This window comes from Passer montanus, unplaced genomic scaffold, assembly GCF_014805655.1.
Source record: "Passer montanus isolate IOZ18808 unplaced genomic scaffold, ASM1480565v1 scaffold3, whole genome shotgun sequence".
Lineage (NCBI taxonomy): Eukaryota > Metazoa > Chordata > Aves > Passeriformes > Passeridae > Passer > Passer montanus.
In genome coordinates, this window is record NW_024367707.1 from 13,623,107 (window position 1) to 13,646,715 (window position 23,609).

Consider the following 23,609-nt stretch of genomic DNA (forward strand, 5'->3'; position numbering starts at 1 on the left):
TAGATGGCTTCTCAGTCTGTATTGTCTTGATTTTCATAGTTGCTTGCAAGTGTGCTAAAGATGTTTGAAAATAGACTGCCTGGGATCAGTTCAACAATAAAACTGGTTAGGGAGGTTCTCTGTTCTCGCCTGTCTGTGTGGTCGTCTGGTTTTCCCAGAGGCTTTGTAGATTAGAGCCTTGCCACTATTCTGGAATAGCCTGCCAGGCTTTGCTGTTCCTGGCAGAAATGTTTTTAGGGAGGAAGTGTTTCCAAAGTTAGAACTATTGCTAAATAAGTTTCTGACAATTTCTTCTTTGAAATTAGGTGGAACTTGTGATTTCTATTATTATTGTTGGTATTTCTGACAAGTGGTTTTTAAAGATAAACTAATAGCATAAGGAAAAGTAGAGCATTCTAAAACAAAAATTTCTTAAACAAGTAGAACAAGTTCTGAAACATGTAATCACTAGACATCTAGGAACAATTAGATATATGTTCACTTTTGACTTTCCTGTTGGATATGTCTATGGAAGCACTTCATTTGTACAAGTATCAAAATGCATGCAAAACCACATTTGCTTATGGGGTTAGTATTGTTAATTTCCCTGAGTCCACAAAAATGAAAGATGGTTTCTAGTTTTAGTGTGCCGTATGACTGTCATTATTCTTCACAGTATTTTTACTCAGAATTTAAATTTCAGCTCCTAATTCAGAAATAACAGAGATAATTTTTTTGTCTGTGCATGCAGTGTAAATGTAAATAATCAGTATTTAAAGTAGCTTTGACAGATGTCTCTGCTTGGAAGCTTTTGAACCTTTTTTTGGTGTTTGTTTGTTGGTTTTTTTATGTTGTTTTTTGGGGGGGTTTTCTACTGCAGAAGCCTATCCCTGAGCAAATAAAGTTGTTTGCGGGTATAGCCATGTAATGTAACTACATTGTTAAAGGATTTCATAGCATGATAAATTTTCCAGGGTAACCTGATGGTTTACTTTGCTATAACAGCTGGCTTTTTCTGAGACCTGTATATGGTTTTCATGGTTAAAGAACTGTAACTCAGGACAGGTGGGAATGTAAAACTTCTTTGATGGAATCTTTGGTGCTTGGACAATGGTAATCCTTGATGTGTTTGTGCAGTGAGAACTTTTATCTTGAAAACTGGCTTTGAAATTTGTATTGGTAGTGGAGCTGCAAATTCCATAAAACTGGATTGCTGAAGTTAGTAGTTTTTGGTGTTTTTTAGTAAATACTGTGTCTTAAACAACATTTTAAGTGATTGGAAAGAAAAACTGTTAAATAACATAAACATTTTTAGCTGAGAATGCATATACAGAAAACAAATACTTCAAACATTAATTGAAGCTACCAGAGGCAAAAATTCCCTTGTTTTTTTTCTTCATCTCCCCCATAATGCAATTTTAGAAGTTCATTTGTTGGTTTCTTACTTCTACCTATCTCTCAAAAAAGTATTTCCCTTCCCCATACCAGTTGCACATCTTAGGAAATTGTATTTACTATAAATTGGTCATAACTGATCAACACAATCTGAAATCAAGTAACAAACCAGTTAATAATACTGTTGCAGGTCTGTGTGCTGCCTTTTCTAGGGTATGTGCAAAGAAGAGGGTGGAAGTGAGCTGAAATACAAGCTTTTGACTTTTCTGGAGAGAGTGACCTTTCACAAGTTAGGTGCTTGGTTTCAATGCCAGGTGTCCTTTACAGTGGTACATCTTTCTGTCTGAGAATGGGATTAAAAATATCAGGTGCATTGTTGTAATGTAACCTGTGTGGCATTGTTTAATGAGCAGAAAAACAATAAACAATCACCTCATGAGCTGAAATTTGTGTTGGTCTTCAAATGTGTAAAACTGTGCTGCACAACAAATGGCAGTCTGGCTAAATGTGGCAGTTTTAACTTCGGTTTCAAACTAAAAGAGGTACTCAGTTCAGTCATATATGATTGTCTTGAGTGCAATGCACTTAAAAAGAACTTTAATGCCTGTTGAATAGAGAAATGCCTACTGCTTTTTAAAAGTCAATACATTTTAATTTTCCTTCATTATTTTTAGAGTGAGTTTGAAAAGGAGTACATTAACTGTAAAAAAAAAAGGGTCCCAGACAGCTGCTGTTTCCAAGTGATATAACACTGAGCTCTATAAGCAGATTTTAAAAATGTATTAATTTTTAGAAGGATCAGCAAATACTATGTATTTTTTTTCCATCACTTCCTTATCCTACTGAATCACTTTGCCTCTCTGTGCACATTTAAGTTATAATCTCACCTGAAAAACTGGAGTTCCTGAAGGTTTTAATTTAGCAAATTATCTTTGTTCTTTTTCCCTTATGCTGAGTTGATGTTTCTTCTCCAACTTTTCAGGCACAGGTACCTTTGGACGTGTTCATCTGGTGAAGGAAAAAATGGGCAAGCGTTACTTTGCACTGAAAGTAATGAGCATTCCTGACGTCATTCGGCTGAAGCAAGAGCAACATGTGCACAATGAAAAGTCTGTCTTGAAAGAAGTCAACCACCCTTTTTTGATCAGATTGTAAGTTGTTTTATTTTTTAATTCATTTCTCTCATGCAGAAATTGCTAGTTAAAGTACTCCAGAGTCTCATTGCAAGTTCTTACGTACTTAACCAACATTGAGCGCTTAATTCCTCATATGTAATCTGGATTAAAATAGACTTTAGAATGAAGTATGTATTTTAGAAGAATCAATAATTTAAAATAAAGAGGCATTATTTAAACATTCAAACACTAATTTATTATAAAGTGTTTTCTTTATCTTCACACTGCAGAAGAGACATTTCCTGAAATGACAGGAAAACGCTAATGACAAATTGTTAGGATTGGCTCATGAAAATGACTTCTAGAATGATTCTTGATGTTACAATTGTGATGAAAATATTTCTACATGTATGTGCTGTAGATACTGGTAAATAGCTAAAGATATTTCTGGACTTAAACAGCTAGTTTTTAAAAACTTAAGTGAACTTTTGTGGACTTTAGTTTTAAAAAGTTTAAATAACTGCACTACTTGGACTTGGTATTCCTGTATTTGAGGTTGTTAAGTGATGGAACCTATTGAGAAGCATTATTTAAACACAGTTCATAAAGAATATTTCTTTTTTTAATGGAATTGAGGTAACTAATGATCCCAGTGGTCCCATTGTTAAAGAAAGTATCATACTTTTCTGTTCACAGCCCCACAGTGCTTCTTGTGTATCTGAGTCTGTATCTATTAATGGCATAACTAAACCTGTGGTAATTGCAGGTTAATTTGCATTTATCTTTTCTTATGCATGGATACACGGCCATCTATTAACTAAGATTTGTTTCCATTTACCTGCCTTAATCAGTTTTACATAAAATTAGACAAAATTAGCATTAGTTAATCTAGCTGCAGGGAGTGCAGCTTCCTGCCAGGGTTAGGCAAGTATCAGAGGAAAAAGAAGGGAACAGAATGGAAGTCATTCAGAAGATGGAATGAGCTGTGCAGGATGAGGCTTTTCCCCTGCTGTGATGTTGGCTTTTTCCAGCATCATGATGTTATTAGTTTCCAGCTAGTGTTCAGAAATCCTGTGTGTGGCATAGCATCAGTAAGACAAATTCTAGAATATGCAGAGTTTGAGATTCATGGAAGAAAGCAAGATGGAGAAGCTGAGTACATCTGGTTAGACTGGTTGAAGTATGGATGGAATAGGGGGAACCAGATTTTGTATATGTATCTATGTACATCTGGAAATTCTTTAAAAGAAAGCCCTGCCAAAAACAACAAGCAAACTCCCAAACAAACCCCATCTCAGTAGGTCTGTGTGTCAGGGACAGTGGGAGTAGAGAAATTTGGGTGACATGTCAGAGACAGGGAGGATTCATGTTCATACAGAAGTAATCAAAAATCCAAACGGGAGTTTTCCTGGATTTCATTCACACCTTATTTACAAAATACTAAATTTTTCAGGTTGCCAAAGGACACAATTCAAATAGTTCTTTTTGTATGTATGCAAAGCCAACAATTTTCATGTCTTCAACAGAAAAAGCAGAGCTCTAGAAATGTCCAATAGTATGTTGCATCAGCTATGCTCATGTAATTGTCCATGTGATGCCTTTTTCCCTTGTCAGAGGAGACTCCAAGCAACATAGCTGAAGTGAGGTAGTTAAAATTTAGGTCACAAAGGTGTTTAAGTGCTTTAGGTTAAATGAGCCTTTGCAGATGATTATTGCTAGATTGTATGGCAAATAATACTTTCTGCAGCTGTTTGTATGACTAAAAAGTTTTTTCAGCTACCTCCTGCCCAATAGATGTGTGGGGTTTTTTCTGTTTATTGTTTTACTGTAAGTGTTAGCAAAACCAGGGAAAAATTATATAGTTCAGCTTTAATGATGTTAAAGTGTGTTGTCTACAGGGTCTGGTTTTTATGTTTTTAATTAGCTTCACCATCTTTAACACAGATAGTATTCTCCTTTGGTTGCAAAACAGGGAATAGGTGTCATAATATAGGGCAGCATAATATTTCAGGATTTTATTATGGAAAATTATAAAGTATTGCTGCACATAATTGTTTTCTGATGTTTGAAAATTCCATATGTTTTCGTATGTGTGAAGAATGGAGGATTTTTCCCTTTTCCTGTTGCTTTTGAGAAATACCTATTCTAAATATAGGGAGGTACAATTTTTCTGTAGGCAGTGGAGTTATTCATCTGTGTATTTTTTTTAAACATCTTTTTTTCTAAACGCCTTTAAGGTGCTTTTGCAACAACTGATCGCTGGAGATTCCTAGGCAGTGTTTGCTGACAATTGAGTGATGTGTCATACTCACTGTGGTGCAGCTCTTCATAGTGAGATGTAATGTTGACATGTTTTTAAAAAGAGGAAGAATTAATAAAAATCAACTATGTCTTGTAGTTGTATAAGCTAAAATGGGTTGTTTGTCTATAGAAAGTCACAATGGCATCTAAAGTTTATGTGGTGAGCTGAATTGTAGAGTTAATGACACCACGTTATTCTGACCACAGCTGCTGTGATTTTTTTTCTCTTTGGCATCTAAAGTTTATGTGGTGAGCTGAATTGTAGAGTTAATGACACCACATGTTATTCTGACCACAGCTGCTGTGATTTATTTTTCTCTCCTTTTTGTATTATGTTACCATTTAAAGCAGTCTGAATTGCAAGTACAGAAGTTCTTAATTTTGCTCTTTTTCATGTATACTAAATAATGTAACCATTTTTTAGTGCATAGACAAACCTTTAAGAGTCAGTTTTTAAAGAAATTAATTCCAGTAAAAATCCTGCGCTTAATAATATAGATGCTACATTTTTTCTCCTGTGTTGTCAGATTTTGGTCTTCCTCTACCATATATGTTTGGTTTGCTTTGTTTCACACACTTCTGCTCTTCTTTCATTGTTTATTGTAGGTATAGCTTTGCCTAATTACCTAAAATACATTTTCAGAGTGTTTTTGTGTAGTCTGTAAAGTCTGTAAAGTCTGTAATGTTCACACACTGTGAACATTGCCTAATTACCTAAAATACATTTTCAGAGTGTTTTTGTGTAGTCTGTAAAGATACTGTGAACGTTATCAATAGCCAATTAATGATGTCGATGACTATGATAGAGAAGAAGTTCCATAAAAGCAGAAGACAAGCTTGGACTCTGCTTTCTCCATCATTGAGGGAATCAAAGAGCTGTAGCTGATGTCTGTTACTTTGTCTTATTTCCTTGGTTGCCTCAGTGCCACTGCCAAAAATAAAATCTTCTGGAGTAAAAATTACTCATGTCTTGGGGAGCTCAGTTTCTGCTTATCTTTCTCAAGGCTCTATGCCCTGATTAACCATGGGGTACCTGTGATACTGCAGAAGCACTGACTAGAAGCTGAAGTAGCTTCTGTTCTTGTATCACTGTATCAATAAGGTAGGTGAGAATACAGTGCTCTCTATCTTTTATAATGGAATTAGGGTTATTTCTTTGTTTTAAATGGTAGTGTTCTTAAATTGTTCAACAATATTTGTTTTCTTCTTGACTGTTGAGATACATTTAGGGATGTGGTGAGTTGTTTAATGTAGATAGAATTCAATACAACATAATTTAGGAGAATGTGGAAGAGAAGATTCCAGTATTCTGTAATGAAGCATTTTAAAGCTATGTTCTGTATGTGACAGTTAAATTAAAGGTGGTAGTCTGAAGAATGGAAGGTACCAATCCATAGATGAATTCTGAGGTACAGAAATGAATCTTGTTTTGCTATCATTTTTGCTTTTCTATTGCTTTTGTGAAAGATGCCATAGAAGAGCAAGCACTGTCAGCTGGTGCTTTAGTTGGGATTGTGTATCTCCAGGGAAGAAGGCATAGGAGAGCAGAAGGACAACTCTCTGATGTCTAGTTGTAAGGATATTGTCATGAAAGTCTTTACAAAAGCAGATTCTGCTTACCCTCATCACTTTGGTAATGCTTGATAATGTAAAATGTAAAGTGTGTAAAAAAAAATGTCTGGTCATTATGTCAGGGTCAGTTATTTGGTGCTTAGAAGAGACCTGTTTTTCATGATGAAACAGAATCTGTCAATTAGTTTTTTCTTGGCCTGTGCTGTACTTATCCTCAACTATGTTGTTTTATATTGTAGGTTAAGGTGGTTACTTGAATGTCTTACATAATCCTGCTGGATTTTTGGGGGTTTTAATATTTGCAGATAAGGAATCAGGAATTAATTATATACATGGTTGGGGTGGCAGAGGCCTTTTACAGACATTTATTTGTAAAGCAAATCAAAGATATAATTTCTTTATCCAGTAAAACAATACTTTTGTTACAGATTTTGGACCAACCACGATGAACGTTTTTTATATATGTTAATGGAGTATGTGCCAGGAGGGGAACTTTTTAGTTACCTGCGCAACATGGGGCGTTTCAACAACAGCACAGGACTGTTTTACTCAACGGAAATTATTTGTGCAATAGAATACCTGCACTCCAAAGAAATAGTTTACAGAGACTTAAAACCTGAAAATATATTACTAGACAAGGAAGGACATATCAAGCTTACTGACTTCGGATTTGCAAAAAAACTGGTGGACAGGTAAGTTGGCTTTTGTTCTGGTAATTACATTTTGCATGCTAAAAAATTAGAAAAAATGTTTGATTTCAGGTGCTCAGCATTTGATTTAATACTCCAAGTGGTTCACACATACCAAATCCCTTAATCTGAAGGAAATTACAATCTTAAAATGGCTGTATGGAAAGCAGTATTACCCCTTAGGTATAACCAGGAGCAATATCACACATGAGCTATGACAGAAAAAATATTTTTACATGGCTGGTTTTATATATTTAAGTTTTCAGCAGTCATGTTGTAAAAAGGGAGTTCAGGGAAATAATACTAACAAATACTTAGATACATAAATTAATCCTACATACATACTGAGTTTTATAACTCATGTTTCCTTCTAGTTTCCTTTTAGAGATTTCTGAATTTGATTTTAAAACTGGATACAGTGTTTTCACTAGCCTGTGGTGAAAATGAAACTGCGAAAATCTAGACAAAAAGCATAAGGCCAGCTTCAGCAGAACTGATTATTTAAATCTAGCTTTTATATTACTGTCATCATTAGTTACATATGTAAGTTTTGGTAATGCAGTGGCTCCCCCCACCATCATTTCTCTTTCTCTCTGTTTGGACTACTCTTCCAAGACCATAATCCATGTTTTTAAGAGTAAGCAAGAGCATTGGGATTCAAGAAAAGGGAAGTAAAAACCAGCCTGTTATCAGAAGAGTGGTGTGACAAGGCTGGATGTTATGCCTTTGAGTCATCTCTTCAGGGAGATTGTATTTGATGGTTCTGATTGAGGCAGCACAGTGCTGAGTTAGGTGTTACATAGGTGCTCATCCTCTTCAGTCATCCACCTGTTTGATGCTGCTTTAGCAACAAATAGGTCTGTGTATGAGAAGATTTCTGCAAAGTCAGTTTGGAAGGAGAACATGTGAGTGGAGGGTCCGTAGTGACAGAGTCTCCAGGCAGGGGCAAAGGGGAGCTGCTTTATTGCAAAACCCAGGCCTTTTTGAGCAGTTAGCCCATTATCAGCTACATACTTTTAAATCACAACAAACATAATTAACCACCATACACTACGATGTGAACACGCCATGGTTATGTAACTTGTTTTCTACCCCCAATTCAGCTGAGTCTCTTTCCCACAGTCCTTTTCTAGTTAACCAAAGTAACAGGCCTGAGCCATGATTTTACAACGCCTTCCTTTTGTAAGATTTTACTTATAGGTAGCAAGAGTGGATCTGAGGAAGCTGCTGAATGCATCCCTTAGGAAGTAAAAGTCAGATTAAACCAATGAAATCACAAAATGGAATCAAATGTTCTATTCACCTTTAAAGTCTCAAAATTTGTTTTAAAACCATAGAATTTTATTATGAGTATATGAATTCCATTTCCACTGAGCAACCAAAAGGCCTACAAATGCTGGCTTTTCATTTTAATACTTTGTTTTTAAAGCAAAAAGACTTTTTGCAGGAAGAGCTAACATGCTTCCATGTAAGAAAGTAGTACAATCTCTTTATAAGACATTTTCTTACAAGTACTTATGACTTGCTCTTTATATGTAAATACTGCCACTTAGTGGAAAGTCTCGTTTTGTGTTTCTGTGGGTTTAAGGAACAAGAGAAGTAACCTTTCATTAAATAAGGTGATAGTTCATATCAGTGTATATTTTTCAACCTGGTAGATGAATCTCTAAGAGCAAATTAGTTCAAATATATTTTAGGATATCAAACTTTCTTATCATTACTGGTTTTAATTAGGTTTGTGTTTTCCATATTGCTTGGGGGGCAGTGGAGTTGATCAGTTTGTGTTGCATCATAGAAGGTTATAGTACTTTTACATTCATAGCTGATTTTCCTTCAAATGTACAACAGGTAACGCAAATGCAGAACATAACATTGAAATTAGCAAAAACATTATTAATTAGAGCACAGGTGGCAAAGATTGCACAGGTTGCACCTATGCAAATCTGGTTTAGTTCTTTGTGTTACTAGTTTGTTGGGGTTTTTTTTTTGAAACTACATAGTATTCTCCCCACTAGCTGAAGTCACCTTCACAATGTTGGTTTTGTCACTGTAAAAATACACAGTTATCAGCCCTTTATTCACTAGTGCACTCCAACAGGTGCTTTTGTTTATGGCATAGCCTATTTGATCAAAAATATAGGAGATATCGTCATTTTTATGCATAGCAAATGTCTGTACATATGAATCTTATGTGTATGGGTGTCAGTGAGTGTATAGATGTGAAAATATACACAGCATACACGAATTGCAAAAAGAAGTCATGAAGGATTTATGTTCTTCAAACATTGTGAGGTAACCTGCTCTCAGGATCAGCAGAGACATTCCTAGAAAGAAGACATAATACATAAATGAAAACATGGTCTGGAGAAGACTTTGGATATGATCCCATGTTCCATATACATAACACTTCACATAAATTATTCTGTAGCTGCCTAATAGAGGTTTTTCTGTAGACATTTTCCTTTCTTCCCACTGCCATTTGTGAAGGGATGAAATATCCACCATGTCCCTCTACAGTTAAGCTGCTCTTCAGAAAGAGTGTCTGGCTCGTAGCTCATGTTCCCACGGTGGAAAGCAGCCTGTACCTGTACCTTCTTATTAGTACAATTTCTGGAGGGCTTGACTCTTAATGTTTTCTTTTTGAAACAGAGGAAAGAGAGGAGGTTTTCTTTGCTCCTTCTATTCCTTGTTGGTATGTCCTTCTGTTTATCCTTTTTCCTCCCTTTTCACTCATAGTGTATGTTTAAAAATTCTAAATTTTTCTCCAAAACAGTGTGTCTTTGCCTCACCTGCTGTTTATTTCTTCTCTTTTCCACCTTGATGTTGCTTAACTGAAGACTTAATAACCTTTTCAGTTTCTTGTAAGTACATTCATATAAAATAGATGGGCCACTACTTCTAAAAAAGGACAATGTCAGGAAGAAATTTGGGGAGGGGTTTTTATAAATTACTGTTACCTGAAGGCTATAAAAAGGATTTCCTTTGAACTTCACAACTGTTACATTTGTAGAGCTTTCTCTTTTTGAAACGCATATGCTACTTTTTCAGTCTAGTATTTTTATTGAAATTTTTTTTCTGTTCTGATTTCCTTTTTTATGTGGGTTTTGGTTGGGTTTTTTTTTTTGTTTGGGTATTTGGGGTTTTTTGGGATTTTTTGGGGTGTTGGCGTTTAATTCCCATGTTCCTTCAGAGAAGTACAAAACTAACCTGCATGGAATTTTATGGTTTTTTTTAATGGAGAGATTTCACTCAAAGTTATAAACATTTTAGTTAAAATTAAGACTTGAGTGATCTTTTTTTTTTCCCCCCAGAATGTTATTCACTGTTAATTTTAGTTTATTCAGGTAACGTTCCTAAAAAATAAATTTACCTGGGAGTCTTTCTAGAAACTTGAGAAGTGATTAATCTTAAACCTATTGGGGGTAGTTCTGCATTGTTGCATAGGCTGGATGTGCCTCATGGCTGTTCCACACAGTGGACTGGAGAGAGAAAGACTATGTAAGACACAGTAAGTCTGGTTTGCAAAGTGTACCCCTTGTCACTGTAGAAGCAAGCAAGAATGTCTTGCAGAACAAATTTTTGTCGGCTGGATACAAAGGAATCTTTTTTAAATATAATTATGGAGAAACTGCCAGAATACCAAAACAAAAGTTGTTAATCTGTCCCATATGCAAAATGTTTGTCAGGTACACAGAGATGGATGCTGAAACACAATAACCATCGAGACTGAACTTCTTCACACAGTCCTCTTCAAAAGTTTCACAAAACTATTTTGTAGCTTACCTTTTTAACCAGAGTAGATTCTATATTTCGTGTTTTGAATTTACATATTCAAGCTTATCAATTAGCACTTTCTTGTATTTCAGCTTTTATCTTGAAATCTCAGAAGAGTGAATATTTTGTAGCAGTTCGAAGGGAACAGTCTATTCTCTACCTTTTTTCATTGTAATTTATCTTCAAAAAAAGTTGTCTGGAATTTCAGATAAATATGCAGTAGCCACAATATTGTAATGATAAAAAAAATTTAAAATGCTACCTTTTGTATAATCTTACTTGATGTGTTTTCCAAAATACTACACAGTCTATTTCATGACCAACAAAAGAGGAAACATAAGTCATGATCTTACAGCACAAATGCACATCTTAAAAAAGAGCATGAGCTTCTTCCAAGTTTGTGTAGCTCATAAACATACATTTCTTGATTGAAATTAAGGAAGTAGTTAATGTGGTGGTAATAAATTTTATTTTCTAATGCAGCTTGGAAACTTCAAGTTACATTGGCAAGTTATATTCACAATTCTCCTCTTACTTGAGTAAAAACACGGTAAAACTGTCAGCTGTTTCATTTGCATAGCTGCCCAAAATCAGTATGATTAAGTCACATAATGGATACAGCTTTTTAAATTTGAGAAAGGGAGAAGTACGTAATTTTAAAAGATGAGAGAGCTTTGCTGTTGTTCTTAATTCCATAGTCCTGATCTAGGTAACTGCTAGATGGCAGTAGTGTAAAGCAGCACTGTATGTGAGAATTCAGTATGCTTGATTTGGAAAACAAGAGTTTATATTTTTTAGATAAATTAAATTATAAAAATTAAAAATGTATTCTTTACACTTAGAAATGTAGTTTCAAGAACCTTGAAGCACATTGGATGCAAAGTGTGCCTAACACATCTGACAGTTTAGCTGGAGTAATTTGGCTTTTGCCATAGTAAACTGAAGCTTAAAGAAATTCAAGTTATAATTCTTCATCTAAAGCCTTAACTGACTGTACAGCTTCCCTTCATTTATCTTATTTTTATGAGTCAAGACTAAAACTTATAAAAAGCCAACCAATCGGAAAAAAATTCCCAAAAGCTCTTACTCAGTATTGCAAGGAGTCATAGAATGTGCTGAGTTGGAAGGGACCCATTAGAATCCTCAAATCCAACTCCTGGCCGGGCCCAGGACATCCCCAGGAGTCACACCATGTGCCTGAGAGCATTTTCCAAGCACTTTTTGAACTTTCTCAGGTTTAGTGCTGTGATCACTTCCTGGGGAGCCTGTTCTAGAGCTCAGCCACCCTCTGGATGAAGAACCTTTTCCTGGTATCCAACCTAAACCTCCCCTGACTCAGCTTCATGATGTTTCTTTGCATCCTCTCACTGATCACAAGAGTGAAGAGATCAGTGCCTCTCCCTCTGCTTCCCTTTGTGAGGATGTTGAAGATCACAGAGAGGTCTCCCCTCAGTCTCCTCCAGTCTGAATAGACCAAGTGCCCTCAGCCCCTCCTCATGAGGCTTCTTCTCCAGACCTTTCACCATCTTCCTTGTAGCTTAATGTCTTTTTTACATTGCAGTGCCCAAAACTGCATGCAGGGCTCAAGGTGAGGCCATGTCAGCGCAGACATGGGTGAAACAATCATCTTCCTTGCATTCTCTAAAAAAAAAAAGAAGTTGAATTAGTATTAGTTCTAAAGGTGATTGCTGTTCATCTTAATGCATTTGTTCAGGAGTGTGTTACCGTTTTGATTGGAGAAAGTTCTTCCTCTCACAAACACTCAGGTTTTTTTGGTGCAAGTTAGAAATCATGTACAGTGATTATATTCTTTGTCGTATTTTAATAGTGCTCCTTTTGAAATGTGATACAGTTTTCTTTCTTATTCTGTGCTGGGGTTTCAATTTCTCCTGAATTGGTGAGCACATTTTCAAAGTTTCATCTTCTGACTTGCTGCTGGGAAAGGCTAATTTATTCAAAATGAGAGCACCTTATTTTCTCAAATGTACATTTAAACCTAAGTCAAGAGAGTGAAGCCAGGCAAATTCTACATGGGCATTTTTACAAAGAAAAGTTTACATTTCTGGAAGAAATTATTTCAGAATATTTTTCTTTTCAAATGTAATTTGGTCTTTGTAAACATAACTGCTTAGCTTGAGTTTGTTTCATGTCTTTATAGAACTTGAGCTTCATTTATTTAGCAATGTTACAGTTTTATTCTGACATTACCATAGAAAGCTATGACTAAAAATGACTTTAAAATATATCACAAAAAGTATTGCCTACTTATCTCACACTTGCTTAACTACACCTTGTAAATATTTTAAATAACTAAGAATGCAAAATGTTTCCCTTTTAATGAATATTGTGGATGTGATGGCAAGTTAGATTTCAATACTATTTGAAAAACTTTACTTAAATTGCAAAACCAGTGTTCATGTATGTGATATTATTTACTGATTTAAACTACTACTGCTTTATAAATTCCCTCCTTCCCTTTTTTTCCTAAATGAAACTTTGTTTTCCTGGAAAAGGCCATTTCGCTTGTCTTCTGCTGGGCCTGTCAGAAGTAGTCTATGAACTCCCAGGGTCTGCGGCTTAGAGAGTGAAAATCACTGTTAATAATTCAAAACAATGTATAGTCTAATGGGTAGAGTAGCACAGCTCCAGCTGGGAAACTGTGCACAGGTATTTTTTGAGATAGGTAGTTTCTTATTTTGCATGTATCTCTGTTCCAGGAGAATTGGAGAACATCATCAAAGTAGTCTGTTTAGATGTTGTAGAGGGCTTTCTTATTTCTGTTTCTTCGTACAGTAAATACATAGGTATATGTTGGTTAGTTCTTATGTGTATGTTTGATTTTTCCTATTGTTATTTCAGTTCCACTTTGATCTGCATTTGTTGTTTGTTTTTTTGGGTTTTTTTCCCTTCTTTTACAACCAGAACGTGGACTCTCTGTGGCACTCCTGAGTACCTTGCACCAGAAGTTATACAAAGTAAAGGCCATGGAAGAGCTGTGGATTGGTGGGCCCTGGGAATTCTTATATTTGAGATGTTGTCAGGGTAAGTGATAATTACTACATCACAGCAATATTATGTAATACAGAATTATTTGCTAGTTGTGTTTACAATATTTGGATTGCTAAATTTATTACTGATTTACTTGTTTAATTTCTGCCTTTGAAGAAAGGATTTGGGAAGCTTTACAAAACAACATATATTACAGTTGTTATGAGAATGTTTTAGGTTTTGAGTTTGTTGGTTTTGTTTCTTCTTTTCGGTTTGGTTTTTTTGTTTGGGTTTGGTTTTTGTTTTTTTTTCTTAAGGTTTTTTTTAACAGCTTCTCTTTTCACTATGTGTTTTGGAAATTTGAGTTTTGCTGAAATTTAGATTTTTATTCACAATGTCCTTTATATTTGGAAGGTAAAGAACAGGACTACTTCTGTAATTTCCAGCATATGAAATCCTAAATACGGTGTGAGCTTTAGTCTGTAAAAATGTGTAGTGGCAAGTAGGAAGACTTTTATTAATACAATTTGTATTACAACTGAGGACTGGTTTTCTTTAAACCAGAGGAAGAACAGTGAAAAGCTTTATAGATCTCTTTGAAATCAGTTTCCTGAAATGCTGCTTTTGCTGTTTTGGAAGTTTTTTGATAAAGCAGTATTTTCAGAAGATACCCATTCAAACTGAAGAAATGGTTTCTGGCATTAATATAATTAACTGTTCATTACTTATTAGTATTAGTTAAATAAAAGTAATTGTCTCAATTTGCTCTGATTTCAAAAAATAAGTATTTTTTCAGTAAAATCAATAACTGATTTTAGGTAGAATGTGAAACTGTGCTTGTGTGCTACACAAGGCATCTGCATGGTTTTCCTTTTACTTTTTTTTTGTCTTGGCTGTGTTTGAGGGTACTTGAAAAAAGGTTTGGATTTTTCAAAGCAATTGGCTTTCCTGTAGTGGGTGCTATAGGACAAATGCAGATGAAAGCTAGGTTTTCATAGCTTCTGAAGAGACATAGTATATTTCATCAGTTTGATTTCATAGTTCTGCCTTCTGCATAGTTTCATACCTTATGCCTGGAACCTGGCTCAGTGTGCTCTGCACCTTCTTGGTCTCCAGGTGCATCCAGATGTCCTCTGTGGCCTTTCCTAATAAATCTGCAGCCTTGTAGAATCATCAGAACAAAGTGTCCTAGCTTGGATTTAGTCATCCTTTTCTCTGTGCATTTCTGTCATTTCAAAGTGACACTCTTCCTGTGTTTGGACAAGCGTGTAAGTTTGCCTGAGCAAGCAGCTCCCCTGATGGATGGGTGGTCACTTCAGAGCTCTAATCCATTGCTGTACTGCTGTGAAGTTCACTCAATAGTAACACAGCTACCCACTGCTTGCTTTCATAATGTCCTGAGGGCTTGCTTATACATTGACTTTGAATCTCATGGCAGTTTGTAGATAGAAAAGCAATAAAAATAGTTGCTGGCTGACCCAAACAGGCTTGGCTGATACGGTCTAATATGAAGTTGTTATTTATGTAGGCTGATTTGTACAGAGACCGGGCTTCACCCTTTTTTCCATTGCTTCCTGTAAGATGAGCAGCTCAAGTTGGTCAAAAGAGTCCTTCTCAGAGAGAAAAAAGGTATTCCCAGCAAGCTTGTTGCCACTAATCTTAGTCCTAGACAGCAGGAAGACTGTAGATAAAAGCATCTGGGCTGTAATATCAGCGCAGGTGCTGTGATTTACCTTTCTACCATGGGTTTTAGTGGGACCACTCTCTGTTAGGTCTGTGTGATCCCAGTGTAAGTGGATACTGGACCTTTTTTATTTGCATGCCTTACAGAGATGTTGGTAGGATTCTCTCCACTAGACCACTAATAGAAACATTGTTTACAAGGTTAACATACTGACTACAGGTGGCAATCAAGCAAGATATTTGGACTCATTGAGACCTCAAGGCTGAAGTATGACTTCTGTATATTCTACTGAAATATGACTGGTATATGTTGTTCATAAACAAAGGGAGCAGTTGCTGTTTCTGTGTAAGGTCTTCTGCATCATGACGCTGTCTGGCTCAAGGGATGAGATCTGGATTTCAGAGTGGGGGGATGGGAAGGTGGTGGCTTAATATGAACACTTTGGCTTTTAGAGACTTTTAACCAATAGAGATAGCTTAGGCTGTCCTGAAAATCAAGAGAGGTTTTATATAGGCTGATTGACAGAGCAGCTGTCTGCTGTGTGTGATTTTCTAAGGTTTTTTTACTACAGTACTTGTATAGACATGCTCTTCATAATGATTGAATGCTACTTTGGATAGGGACTGCATCCATCACTAAAAAATTAAACACAGCAGCATTCAGTAATTTTCCAAAGCTGGAATAGGGACTCCATACAAGCTTGGTTTTTGGGGTGTTTGCATTTTGAGGCTTGTTTTCTGGGGGTTTTTTTGTTTGATTTGGGCTTTTTTAAGATGGGGGGGATACTACTTTCTTAGGATTTTGTTTTAAGGGGATTAAAGAAGGGCAGGGATTATGGCTTGTATGTGTTTCCTTTAGATGGTAAGGTTGTCACAATGAAAGTATGCTTTTAGCATTTTATAAGCTTTTTGCTGTTCTTGGCGATAGTTTTTGAAGCACTTTTCCTCACCAACTCAAGGTCTAGCTAGATATTTACTATCAAGACTTCTATTAGAGAAGCAGTCCTAGTTTACTTTATCAATTGAAATTCAAAGAAGGTTTAAGAAATCTGAAAATATTTTGAAGGTGAATAAAACCTGACTTCAAGACTAAGTTATTGTCTGCAAGTATATTAATGTAAGACATTTGATAGTTACTTCCTGATGTTAGTCTCTCTGAAGCCCAAAAGCAATTGAAAAGAATTGGTAGGTGTGTGTGTAAAGAAATGGCCTCTCTAAAAACAAACAAACAAACCCACACCTTCCTGTTCCACGGTGTCTTATTACCCTAACTCAATCTCTGGAGGCCTATTGAATTCTAATTCTGCACAAGCTAGGTTTAAGGCAAGGTCCTGTTTAGGCTTGACATACCAAGATACAGAAAGGGCAAGGAACCAGGGAGAAGCAAGGGTAAGAAGAAAACGGATGAATAACACCAAGTTCATTGAGTTAATCTAAACAAGCTAAACAAACTGTCAATACAAAAGCATCTATTTATTTTGAGTAAATGAGTTCTGTTATAATGTAACTCAAAGAAAAATATACTTGTTACTTAACGTTAGATAAGTTCGGTTGTAATTGTACTGTTATCAGATATGCAGCTAACATGAATTTTAGGTATTGATATGGGATTTGTGGGGTTTTTTTTTGCTTCGGTTGTCATATGTGATGTGCTGGTCTGGCATTTTAGGTGGGTTAATGGTTCCTGTCTGCAATTTCATATTCTCAGACCTGGGTGTTTACCCTTGAGGTTTTACAACTTCTGTTCTTTAGATTGTTTTGGGAAAAAAAAATCTTTTGGGGGAAAAAATAAAAGTCCCTGCCATTGTTATGCTTCAGTTAGCAAAAGGAATGGTTTGCAGCTGTTCTCCTGTTTACAGAGATGATATTTTTTGTAGCTTCTTTTCAGTTGGTGAAAAGGCAGCTGTTTGTATTTGTGTTGTGGTGTGAAAAAAGTCTGAAACTCAAGGGGATTTTTGTTGATTTATTAGGTAGCTTACAGCACAATACTTATGTTGTTTTATCTAAAATCTGTGCTGTGTTGAAGATTGACATTTACAAAAAGCGTCAAAATCAAGTTACTTGGTTTGTTCATGAGAAAACTACAATCTTTCAAAGCTGTTGTCATTTTGCATAGAGTTCAAATGTACTTTAATTGCTATAAAATTACTATATAGCCAACTGTGATTTAAATTTTTACAAGAACTGTAGACATAGTAATTTTGGATTTTCAAAGTGGGAAAACAAATTAAAACAATGCAATGTAAATATGAAGAAAATTATATGTTCTTCTAGTCTTCTTGATTTCACACCTCAGTACTGTATAGTAATTGGCTTCCTGCAGCTGGTAGCTTTGTAATACATAGTTTAAAAATATCATTCTAATTGCTTTATGCATTTAGAGATTATAATAGGTAATAAATAGAAAATTTGGTTTGTCAACTTGCTGTGTAGAATGTGAATGGTATTTATGTTGCTCGACTAAAAAAATAAACTTTGTATGATAGTCTTCCTTGCATGGAAAAAAACTTGTGCATGTTAAATAGCAATCATGTTTTCCTTGTTCTTTAGTGTCAGGGCAGGAATTTTTAATAGCACAAGAATTATTCCTGAGGTTCTTCCACTTTTCAGTTAGTTGGGAAGTAATTTTTCACAAAGAAAGTACTCTGACTTTCTGAACACCAACAAAAAATGTCCTTTAGTCTTTCCCTAACCAGATAGTTTAGTCATGCTTTTCAGTGCTTTGAATTAGCGTTTTTGTTTTTTTTTTACCATAAGCCTAAGACACCTTTACTTAATTATTCTAATGGAATTTGATTATTAGCATGGCTGATATTTACAGTATTTCAAAGGGAATGCTAATCCACTTGATCATCAGCTGAATAATGAGGAAATTAATACTTCTGAAAACATAATGGAAATAATGTATATTACTTGTTAAAGAATAAGCTATTTTGACTACCATAAAATAAAAAAAGAGCCTGAAGTGAAGAAACATTGTTTTCATCCTTGTTTTTGTGTTATCAGTGATTTCCAAAGCCACAAGCACCATATTTGTGTATGTACACAGTTAAGCTGAAAAAGTAATTATGTTAGGGAGATGTGAAAATATTTTAATTAACCTGTAATAGTGGTTGGATGTTTCTAATATGGTCAGCACTCAAACTCTGTAGGTTTTTTTAATTCTGTGGGGATTTTGAGGCAGAAGCATAATAAGAGGGTTGTTTTGGTCATGTTATGGAGGACAAAGCAGGACTGAGATTACTGAATGAGTTGCTCCATTCCCTTAGAGGGTTTCCTGTGGTGACTTTTAAGAGCATGATGCTCAGAAAGCTGCCAGTGCTTGGGCTCAGCTGCCTGTACTGGCTGTGCTGATGCACCTCTTGCAGCAGTCAGAGATGTACTGTGCTAGTAAAGGAAGCACAGCAGAAAACTTCCAATTCTTACTGTAGCTATACAACAAGAAGTAGTCTCTCTGTTAGCTCATAACTTCATGAAAAACTTCATAGAAAACATAAATGTAGAATTTTAATTGCATGTTAGTTTACTATTCATCATAGAGAAGATTATGCAATGAAAACTTTATCTGTCCCACACAGGCTGCTGCACTTGGAGAGTTGTGAGCAGTCTGACTGTTTCAAAAAACTTATCTAGCAGAACATAGTTGAATTCAAGATGCACAACAAATAACTGAACTGGATAATGTATTCATGTGAAGGTCCTTTAACATTAAAAAAAAAACTGGTAAAGGGTGTGCCAGCAGTTACAGGACAAGATCAAAAATGGTAATGCTCTTTTGGAGAGTATATCCCTGGGTTTTAGACATAAAAATAAAGCATTTTTAACTGTTAACACAGAATTTTTTTTTTCATAAATTATGTTTTTACTGCAATTATGTAACAATTTTATATTTTTTTTATTCTGTTGTTATATTTAAATTTTAATTCTGCATTCAGTGTGTTGTGTACAGAAATGTTTTCTGTTTTACAATGGTAGCCTTAAATTATTCTTCAAGATAGTGCTTGATTGGTAGTGTCCTGCCAAAAAGAACAACATAATCAGTTATTTGAGGGAAATTGCTATAATGTAATACTGCTTATAAAATTTTAGATTTTTTTTCTAACATCTGAAAATTTTCTGCATTAAAATAGGTTTCCTCCATTTTTTGATGACAATCCATTTGGTATATATCAGAAGATTCTTGCTGGCAAAATAGATTTCCCAAGGCATTTGGATTTATATGTAAAGTAAGTCTATGACTCCAACACTGTCTTTTCTATTCTAAATACCTCTTGAGCACTGTTTCTTTAAAATCTTTTTAGAAGACCTGATTTCAGATTCTGATTTTCTGAAACATCATGTTGGAAAATATTTTATATTACATTTACACTTTCAGTCCAAATAAACTTGTATATTTGGTAGACTTCAAGGTGGTGATACAGTTGTAGTATAATATCTGATTGTCTTTTCTGTGTATTATGGTTATTAAATGCTTTTCCACCTTGTGGAAACCCCATTGGCATGTCCTGTAAGCAGGTCAAGAGGAGAAATATGAGGAAATAATCTGAGCAAAAATTAGGAGAGCAGGAAGAGAACATTAAACTGTTTCTATCTAAAGATACATATCACTTGAATCACTGTCAGCATAATTACTTGAGCAAACTCTGGTATTCAGAAGTTCTAGTGTAAAGTCAACCTAAATTTATGATAGCAGGGGCCCAGTTCAATATGGAGTATTACATACACCTATAATGTGGATTTAATTCTCAGTATTTAGCAATTGTTAAGAGTTTATTGCAGATGAAATAAGGGGGGTTTTTTTCCTATTTGAAAATTCCATAACTGAAATAATTTTTAGTAAACATTGAAACTGAGGAAATGCAATTATAAACATGAAGTTTCTCCTAAGTGAGAATTGAGTGAGGGAGTGATTACAGGAAGTTACTCCTAGGTTAATCACTCCTGATGTTTTGGTAGGCACTTGCTTACTGTTACTCCTGGCTAAACAGATACAAGCAAAACTAATCATTTGAGAGTTTTTTTGGTTTTTTTTTTTAACCTCCACTGAATCATTGGATGCACTGAATGAAGCATGTCTGTCTCCCCTTAGGCTGACTAGTGTCTCATATTTTTGTGTCTTTATAACAGTTTACTCTTAGTAGCTCCACACAGTTACCAGTTTAGTGTAGTCTCATTGTCTGGTCTTCCTAATCCAATTGGTCTTGGAAAGAGAACTGATTATCTCTTGTGTTCTGTGCACTGAATTATAATATTATGATCAGAAGGTGGAACACCTCAAATTAGGTTATCATCACTAACAACCCATCCAATACAGTGAAAGCAGTTACAGAGACTAATGATGTCACCCCTGAGCCTCCTTTTATCCAGGCTAAACAATCCCAGCTCTCTCAGCCAGTCCTTGTAGGACTTACCCTCCAGATCCTTCATCAGCTCCATTGCCCTTCTCTGGACACACTCCAGCATCTCAATGTCTTTCTTGAAGTGAGTGGCCCAGAACTGGACACAGGAACACGAGGTGTGGTCTCACCACTGACAAGTAGAGGGGGCCAATCACTGTTCTGTCATGCTACTTCTGTGGCTTCTCTTGCTTTCTGCACTGAGTTGTGAACACAGTGTCTTGGATCTCAGCCCCTCTTCTTGCTTTTAAACCACAATATGCAGAACTGGATAGTCCTTGAACGTCTCTGCTTAAAGCAAGTGCCAAGGTTATTTTGTCCAATGAAGGCAGTCTGCTTCTTACCTTCTAACCCATCTGTTTTCTCTCTCTTGTTCCAATAAGTCAGTATTTCACCCAGAAAGGAAGCTGTCTTGGGTCCTGTCAGACCCAAACTGTGTCTGAAGTATTAGTGCTATACAATGTTTTAACTTTCTGTTCTGAGGCAGCAAAACTTTTCTCTTTCTGAACTCTGAGACCACTTCTCTGCCTAGGGGTATGTACTACCTGAGCTTATGGGTGTTTACATTTTTTACTCACCTATTCCCTATCACCCTCCTGTATGCTTTACTTTTTGAATTTATACCACTTCTGCTTTCCCTCCTGATGTGTGAATGTCACTCTTTCTTACTGCTTTTTTAAAGTTTTCTTTGGAAAACCCAGTTTTGGAAACCTCCAAACAAAATGTTACTGCTACAGCATTTTACTAATTATTGGTCTGCAGAGTCCTTCATGTAGAATTTGATTCTCAAAAAAATACACCGGCATATCTATTGAAATAATTCTAACATAATTTAAAAATTATTTTTTAGAACCAATGTAATAAAGAACTGCTGAGGTATCTATTTGTTTCAGTTCAATGGATATTTCCCCGGTCCAATGCAGCAAATGTCATATTTAGTAACAACACATGTATCAGCAAGTAAGCTCATCCCTTAACTGTTTTATGATGAATTTTTGAAGCAAGCCAAGAATGATCCATGAAATGTTTTCTGGTTTTATAGGAACTGAAAAGTATCTTTGGTCATAAACTCTGTGAATCTCTTTCTGAGTTTGTGGATTTCTTTTCAGTCCTACTTCTGTTTTAAGTGTGTTTATAGTCTTCCTTGTGGCCTTTTCCATAATGAATGGTCTTCTTTGTGGAGTAGAAAGGGATATTTCTGCAAAGGTGACTGAAAGGAGTTGGTCACATGATTTAATCTAATTGAAATATTGATTGTCTGGAGTAATCACCAGAGTTTTAAAAACTGCTTTCTACGTGGACTTTTTTATTTGTCTATCTGGTAATTTAAATTTCTTCCAGCCGACTTTTAGGATGGTATTTCTGCCAAATGCAACAGTTTTTTAAACAGTCTAGCATAATCAGTTCATATGTTCTTTCTGCACACACACTTGTGATTTCAAGGACAGGTGACACAATGCTATTTTTGGGAGGCATAGTAGACTTACAGGTAGGGTTGGACAGAGGCAGGTGTGTCATTGTTATGTTTGTGTTCTTTTCTGTAAATAAAAGTTGACTTTTTTTAACCTTTGATATTGTTAAAAATTTGAACTAGCCATACTCTTTAATCTCCATAATTTCATGCTGTACGTCATCTCTCAGGAATACTTGATATTATAGAAATAAGGATGGTTAAACTTTTGTTCTTTCTTGTCATTGGTGCTTAATGCAATTAGTCCAGAATGCCAGTTTTCTAAAATCAAATAGCACAATAATATTTGAGATAAAATGTAACTGCTTATAGAAATATGAAGCTATATTTTTCTTTCAACTCATAGGTAATCAGGCTAATTCCATAAATTATGATACTTTTGGTTTTTAGTTGTTCATAGTTTATACTTTCGGTTCATAGTTGTTTAGGGCTTAATATTTGAAGTACTTTGCTATTAATACGGAAGAGTTTTTTGTCTCTAAATTTCTTTTAATCTCTTAAAATGTTGATTTAGTTTTATGCAGAACTGTTCAATGAGCCAGTATCTCAGTGAGGCTTTTTGTTTTCAATTCAATTATAGATGTTACTAGTTTTAAGCAGATGACTAGCTCTTCCATGGTTTCCCTGGATATTTAGCATAAAGATGAGGGTGCAGCTTCATCTGCTTTTTTTAATATGTATTAGTGTTGAGTTCTGATAAAGAGCTTAGAGATCCATTTGAGATATAGAATGCCGAGCAAAATGCAAAAATACAAAGAACAAAATGGCAAGGGGCAGGGGAGGGGAGAGGGAGGTTTTTTTTCCTTTGTTTCTTGGAAGAGTCTAAAAGAAATCTGCAAGAATTCCATTAGATCAAGAATTCTGTTAGGTTCTTTTTTACTGTTTACTCTTAAAAATGTCTTAAAGTATGAGGAAATTAATTGTCAAGGGGAAGCATGTCTATATTCTGTTGCACTCAATAGTCAAATATAAATTACTTCTGTTTAACAGAGAACATGTTTTCTCTACTTCAGAGACCTTATTAAGAAGCTGCTTGTGGTTGACAGAACAAGACGACTGGGAAATATGAAGGTCAGTGTAAGATCTTTAGTGTAACACAGCACAAGGTTAAAAGAATTCTGTAGCAAAGATACAGACCAGCTCTCCATAGAGTTTTTGGAGTTATAAGCATGAAACACATACATTTCCCTGTACATTACTTAGGTTATGCAATCCTAAGTGCAAAGTTTAACCTGTTTATTTCTGT

General features: G+C 35.4%; 1 protein-coding gene across 2 annotated transcripts in view; it reads left to right on the top strand.

Annotated features, from left to right (window-relative positions):
* Positions 1 to 23,609, top strand: part of PRKX (protein kinase X-linked) — a 55,759-nt gene that overhangs the window by 23,214 nt on the left and 8,936 nt on the right. For both annotated transcript variants that reach the window (XM_039714408.1, XM_039714409.1), the window contains exons 2-6: positions 2,357 to 2,525; positions 6,791 to 7,054; positions 13,748 to 13,867; positions 19,627 to 19,722; positions 23,377 to 23,434. In XM_039714408.1, the coding sequence (XP_039570342.1) occupies positions 2,357 to 2,525; positions 6,791 to 7,054; positions 13,748 to 13,867; positions 19,627 to 19,722; positions 23,377 to 23,434 (707 nt within the window). The remainder of the gene's footprint in view (positions 1 to 2,356; positions 2,526 to 6,790; positions 7,055 to 13,747; positions 13,868 to 19,626; positions 19,723 to 23,376; positions 23,435 to 23,609) is intronic.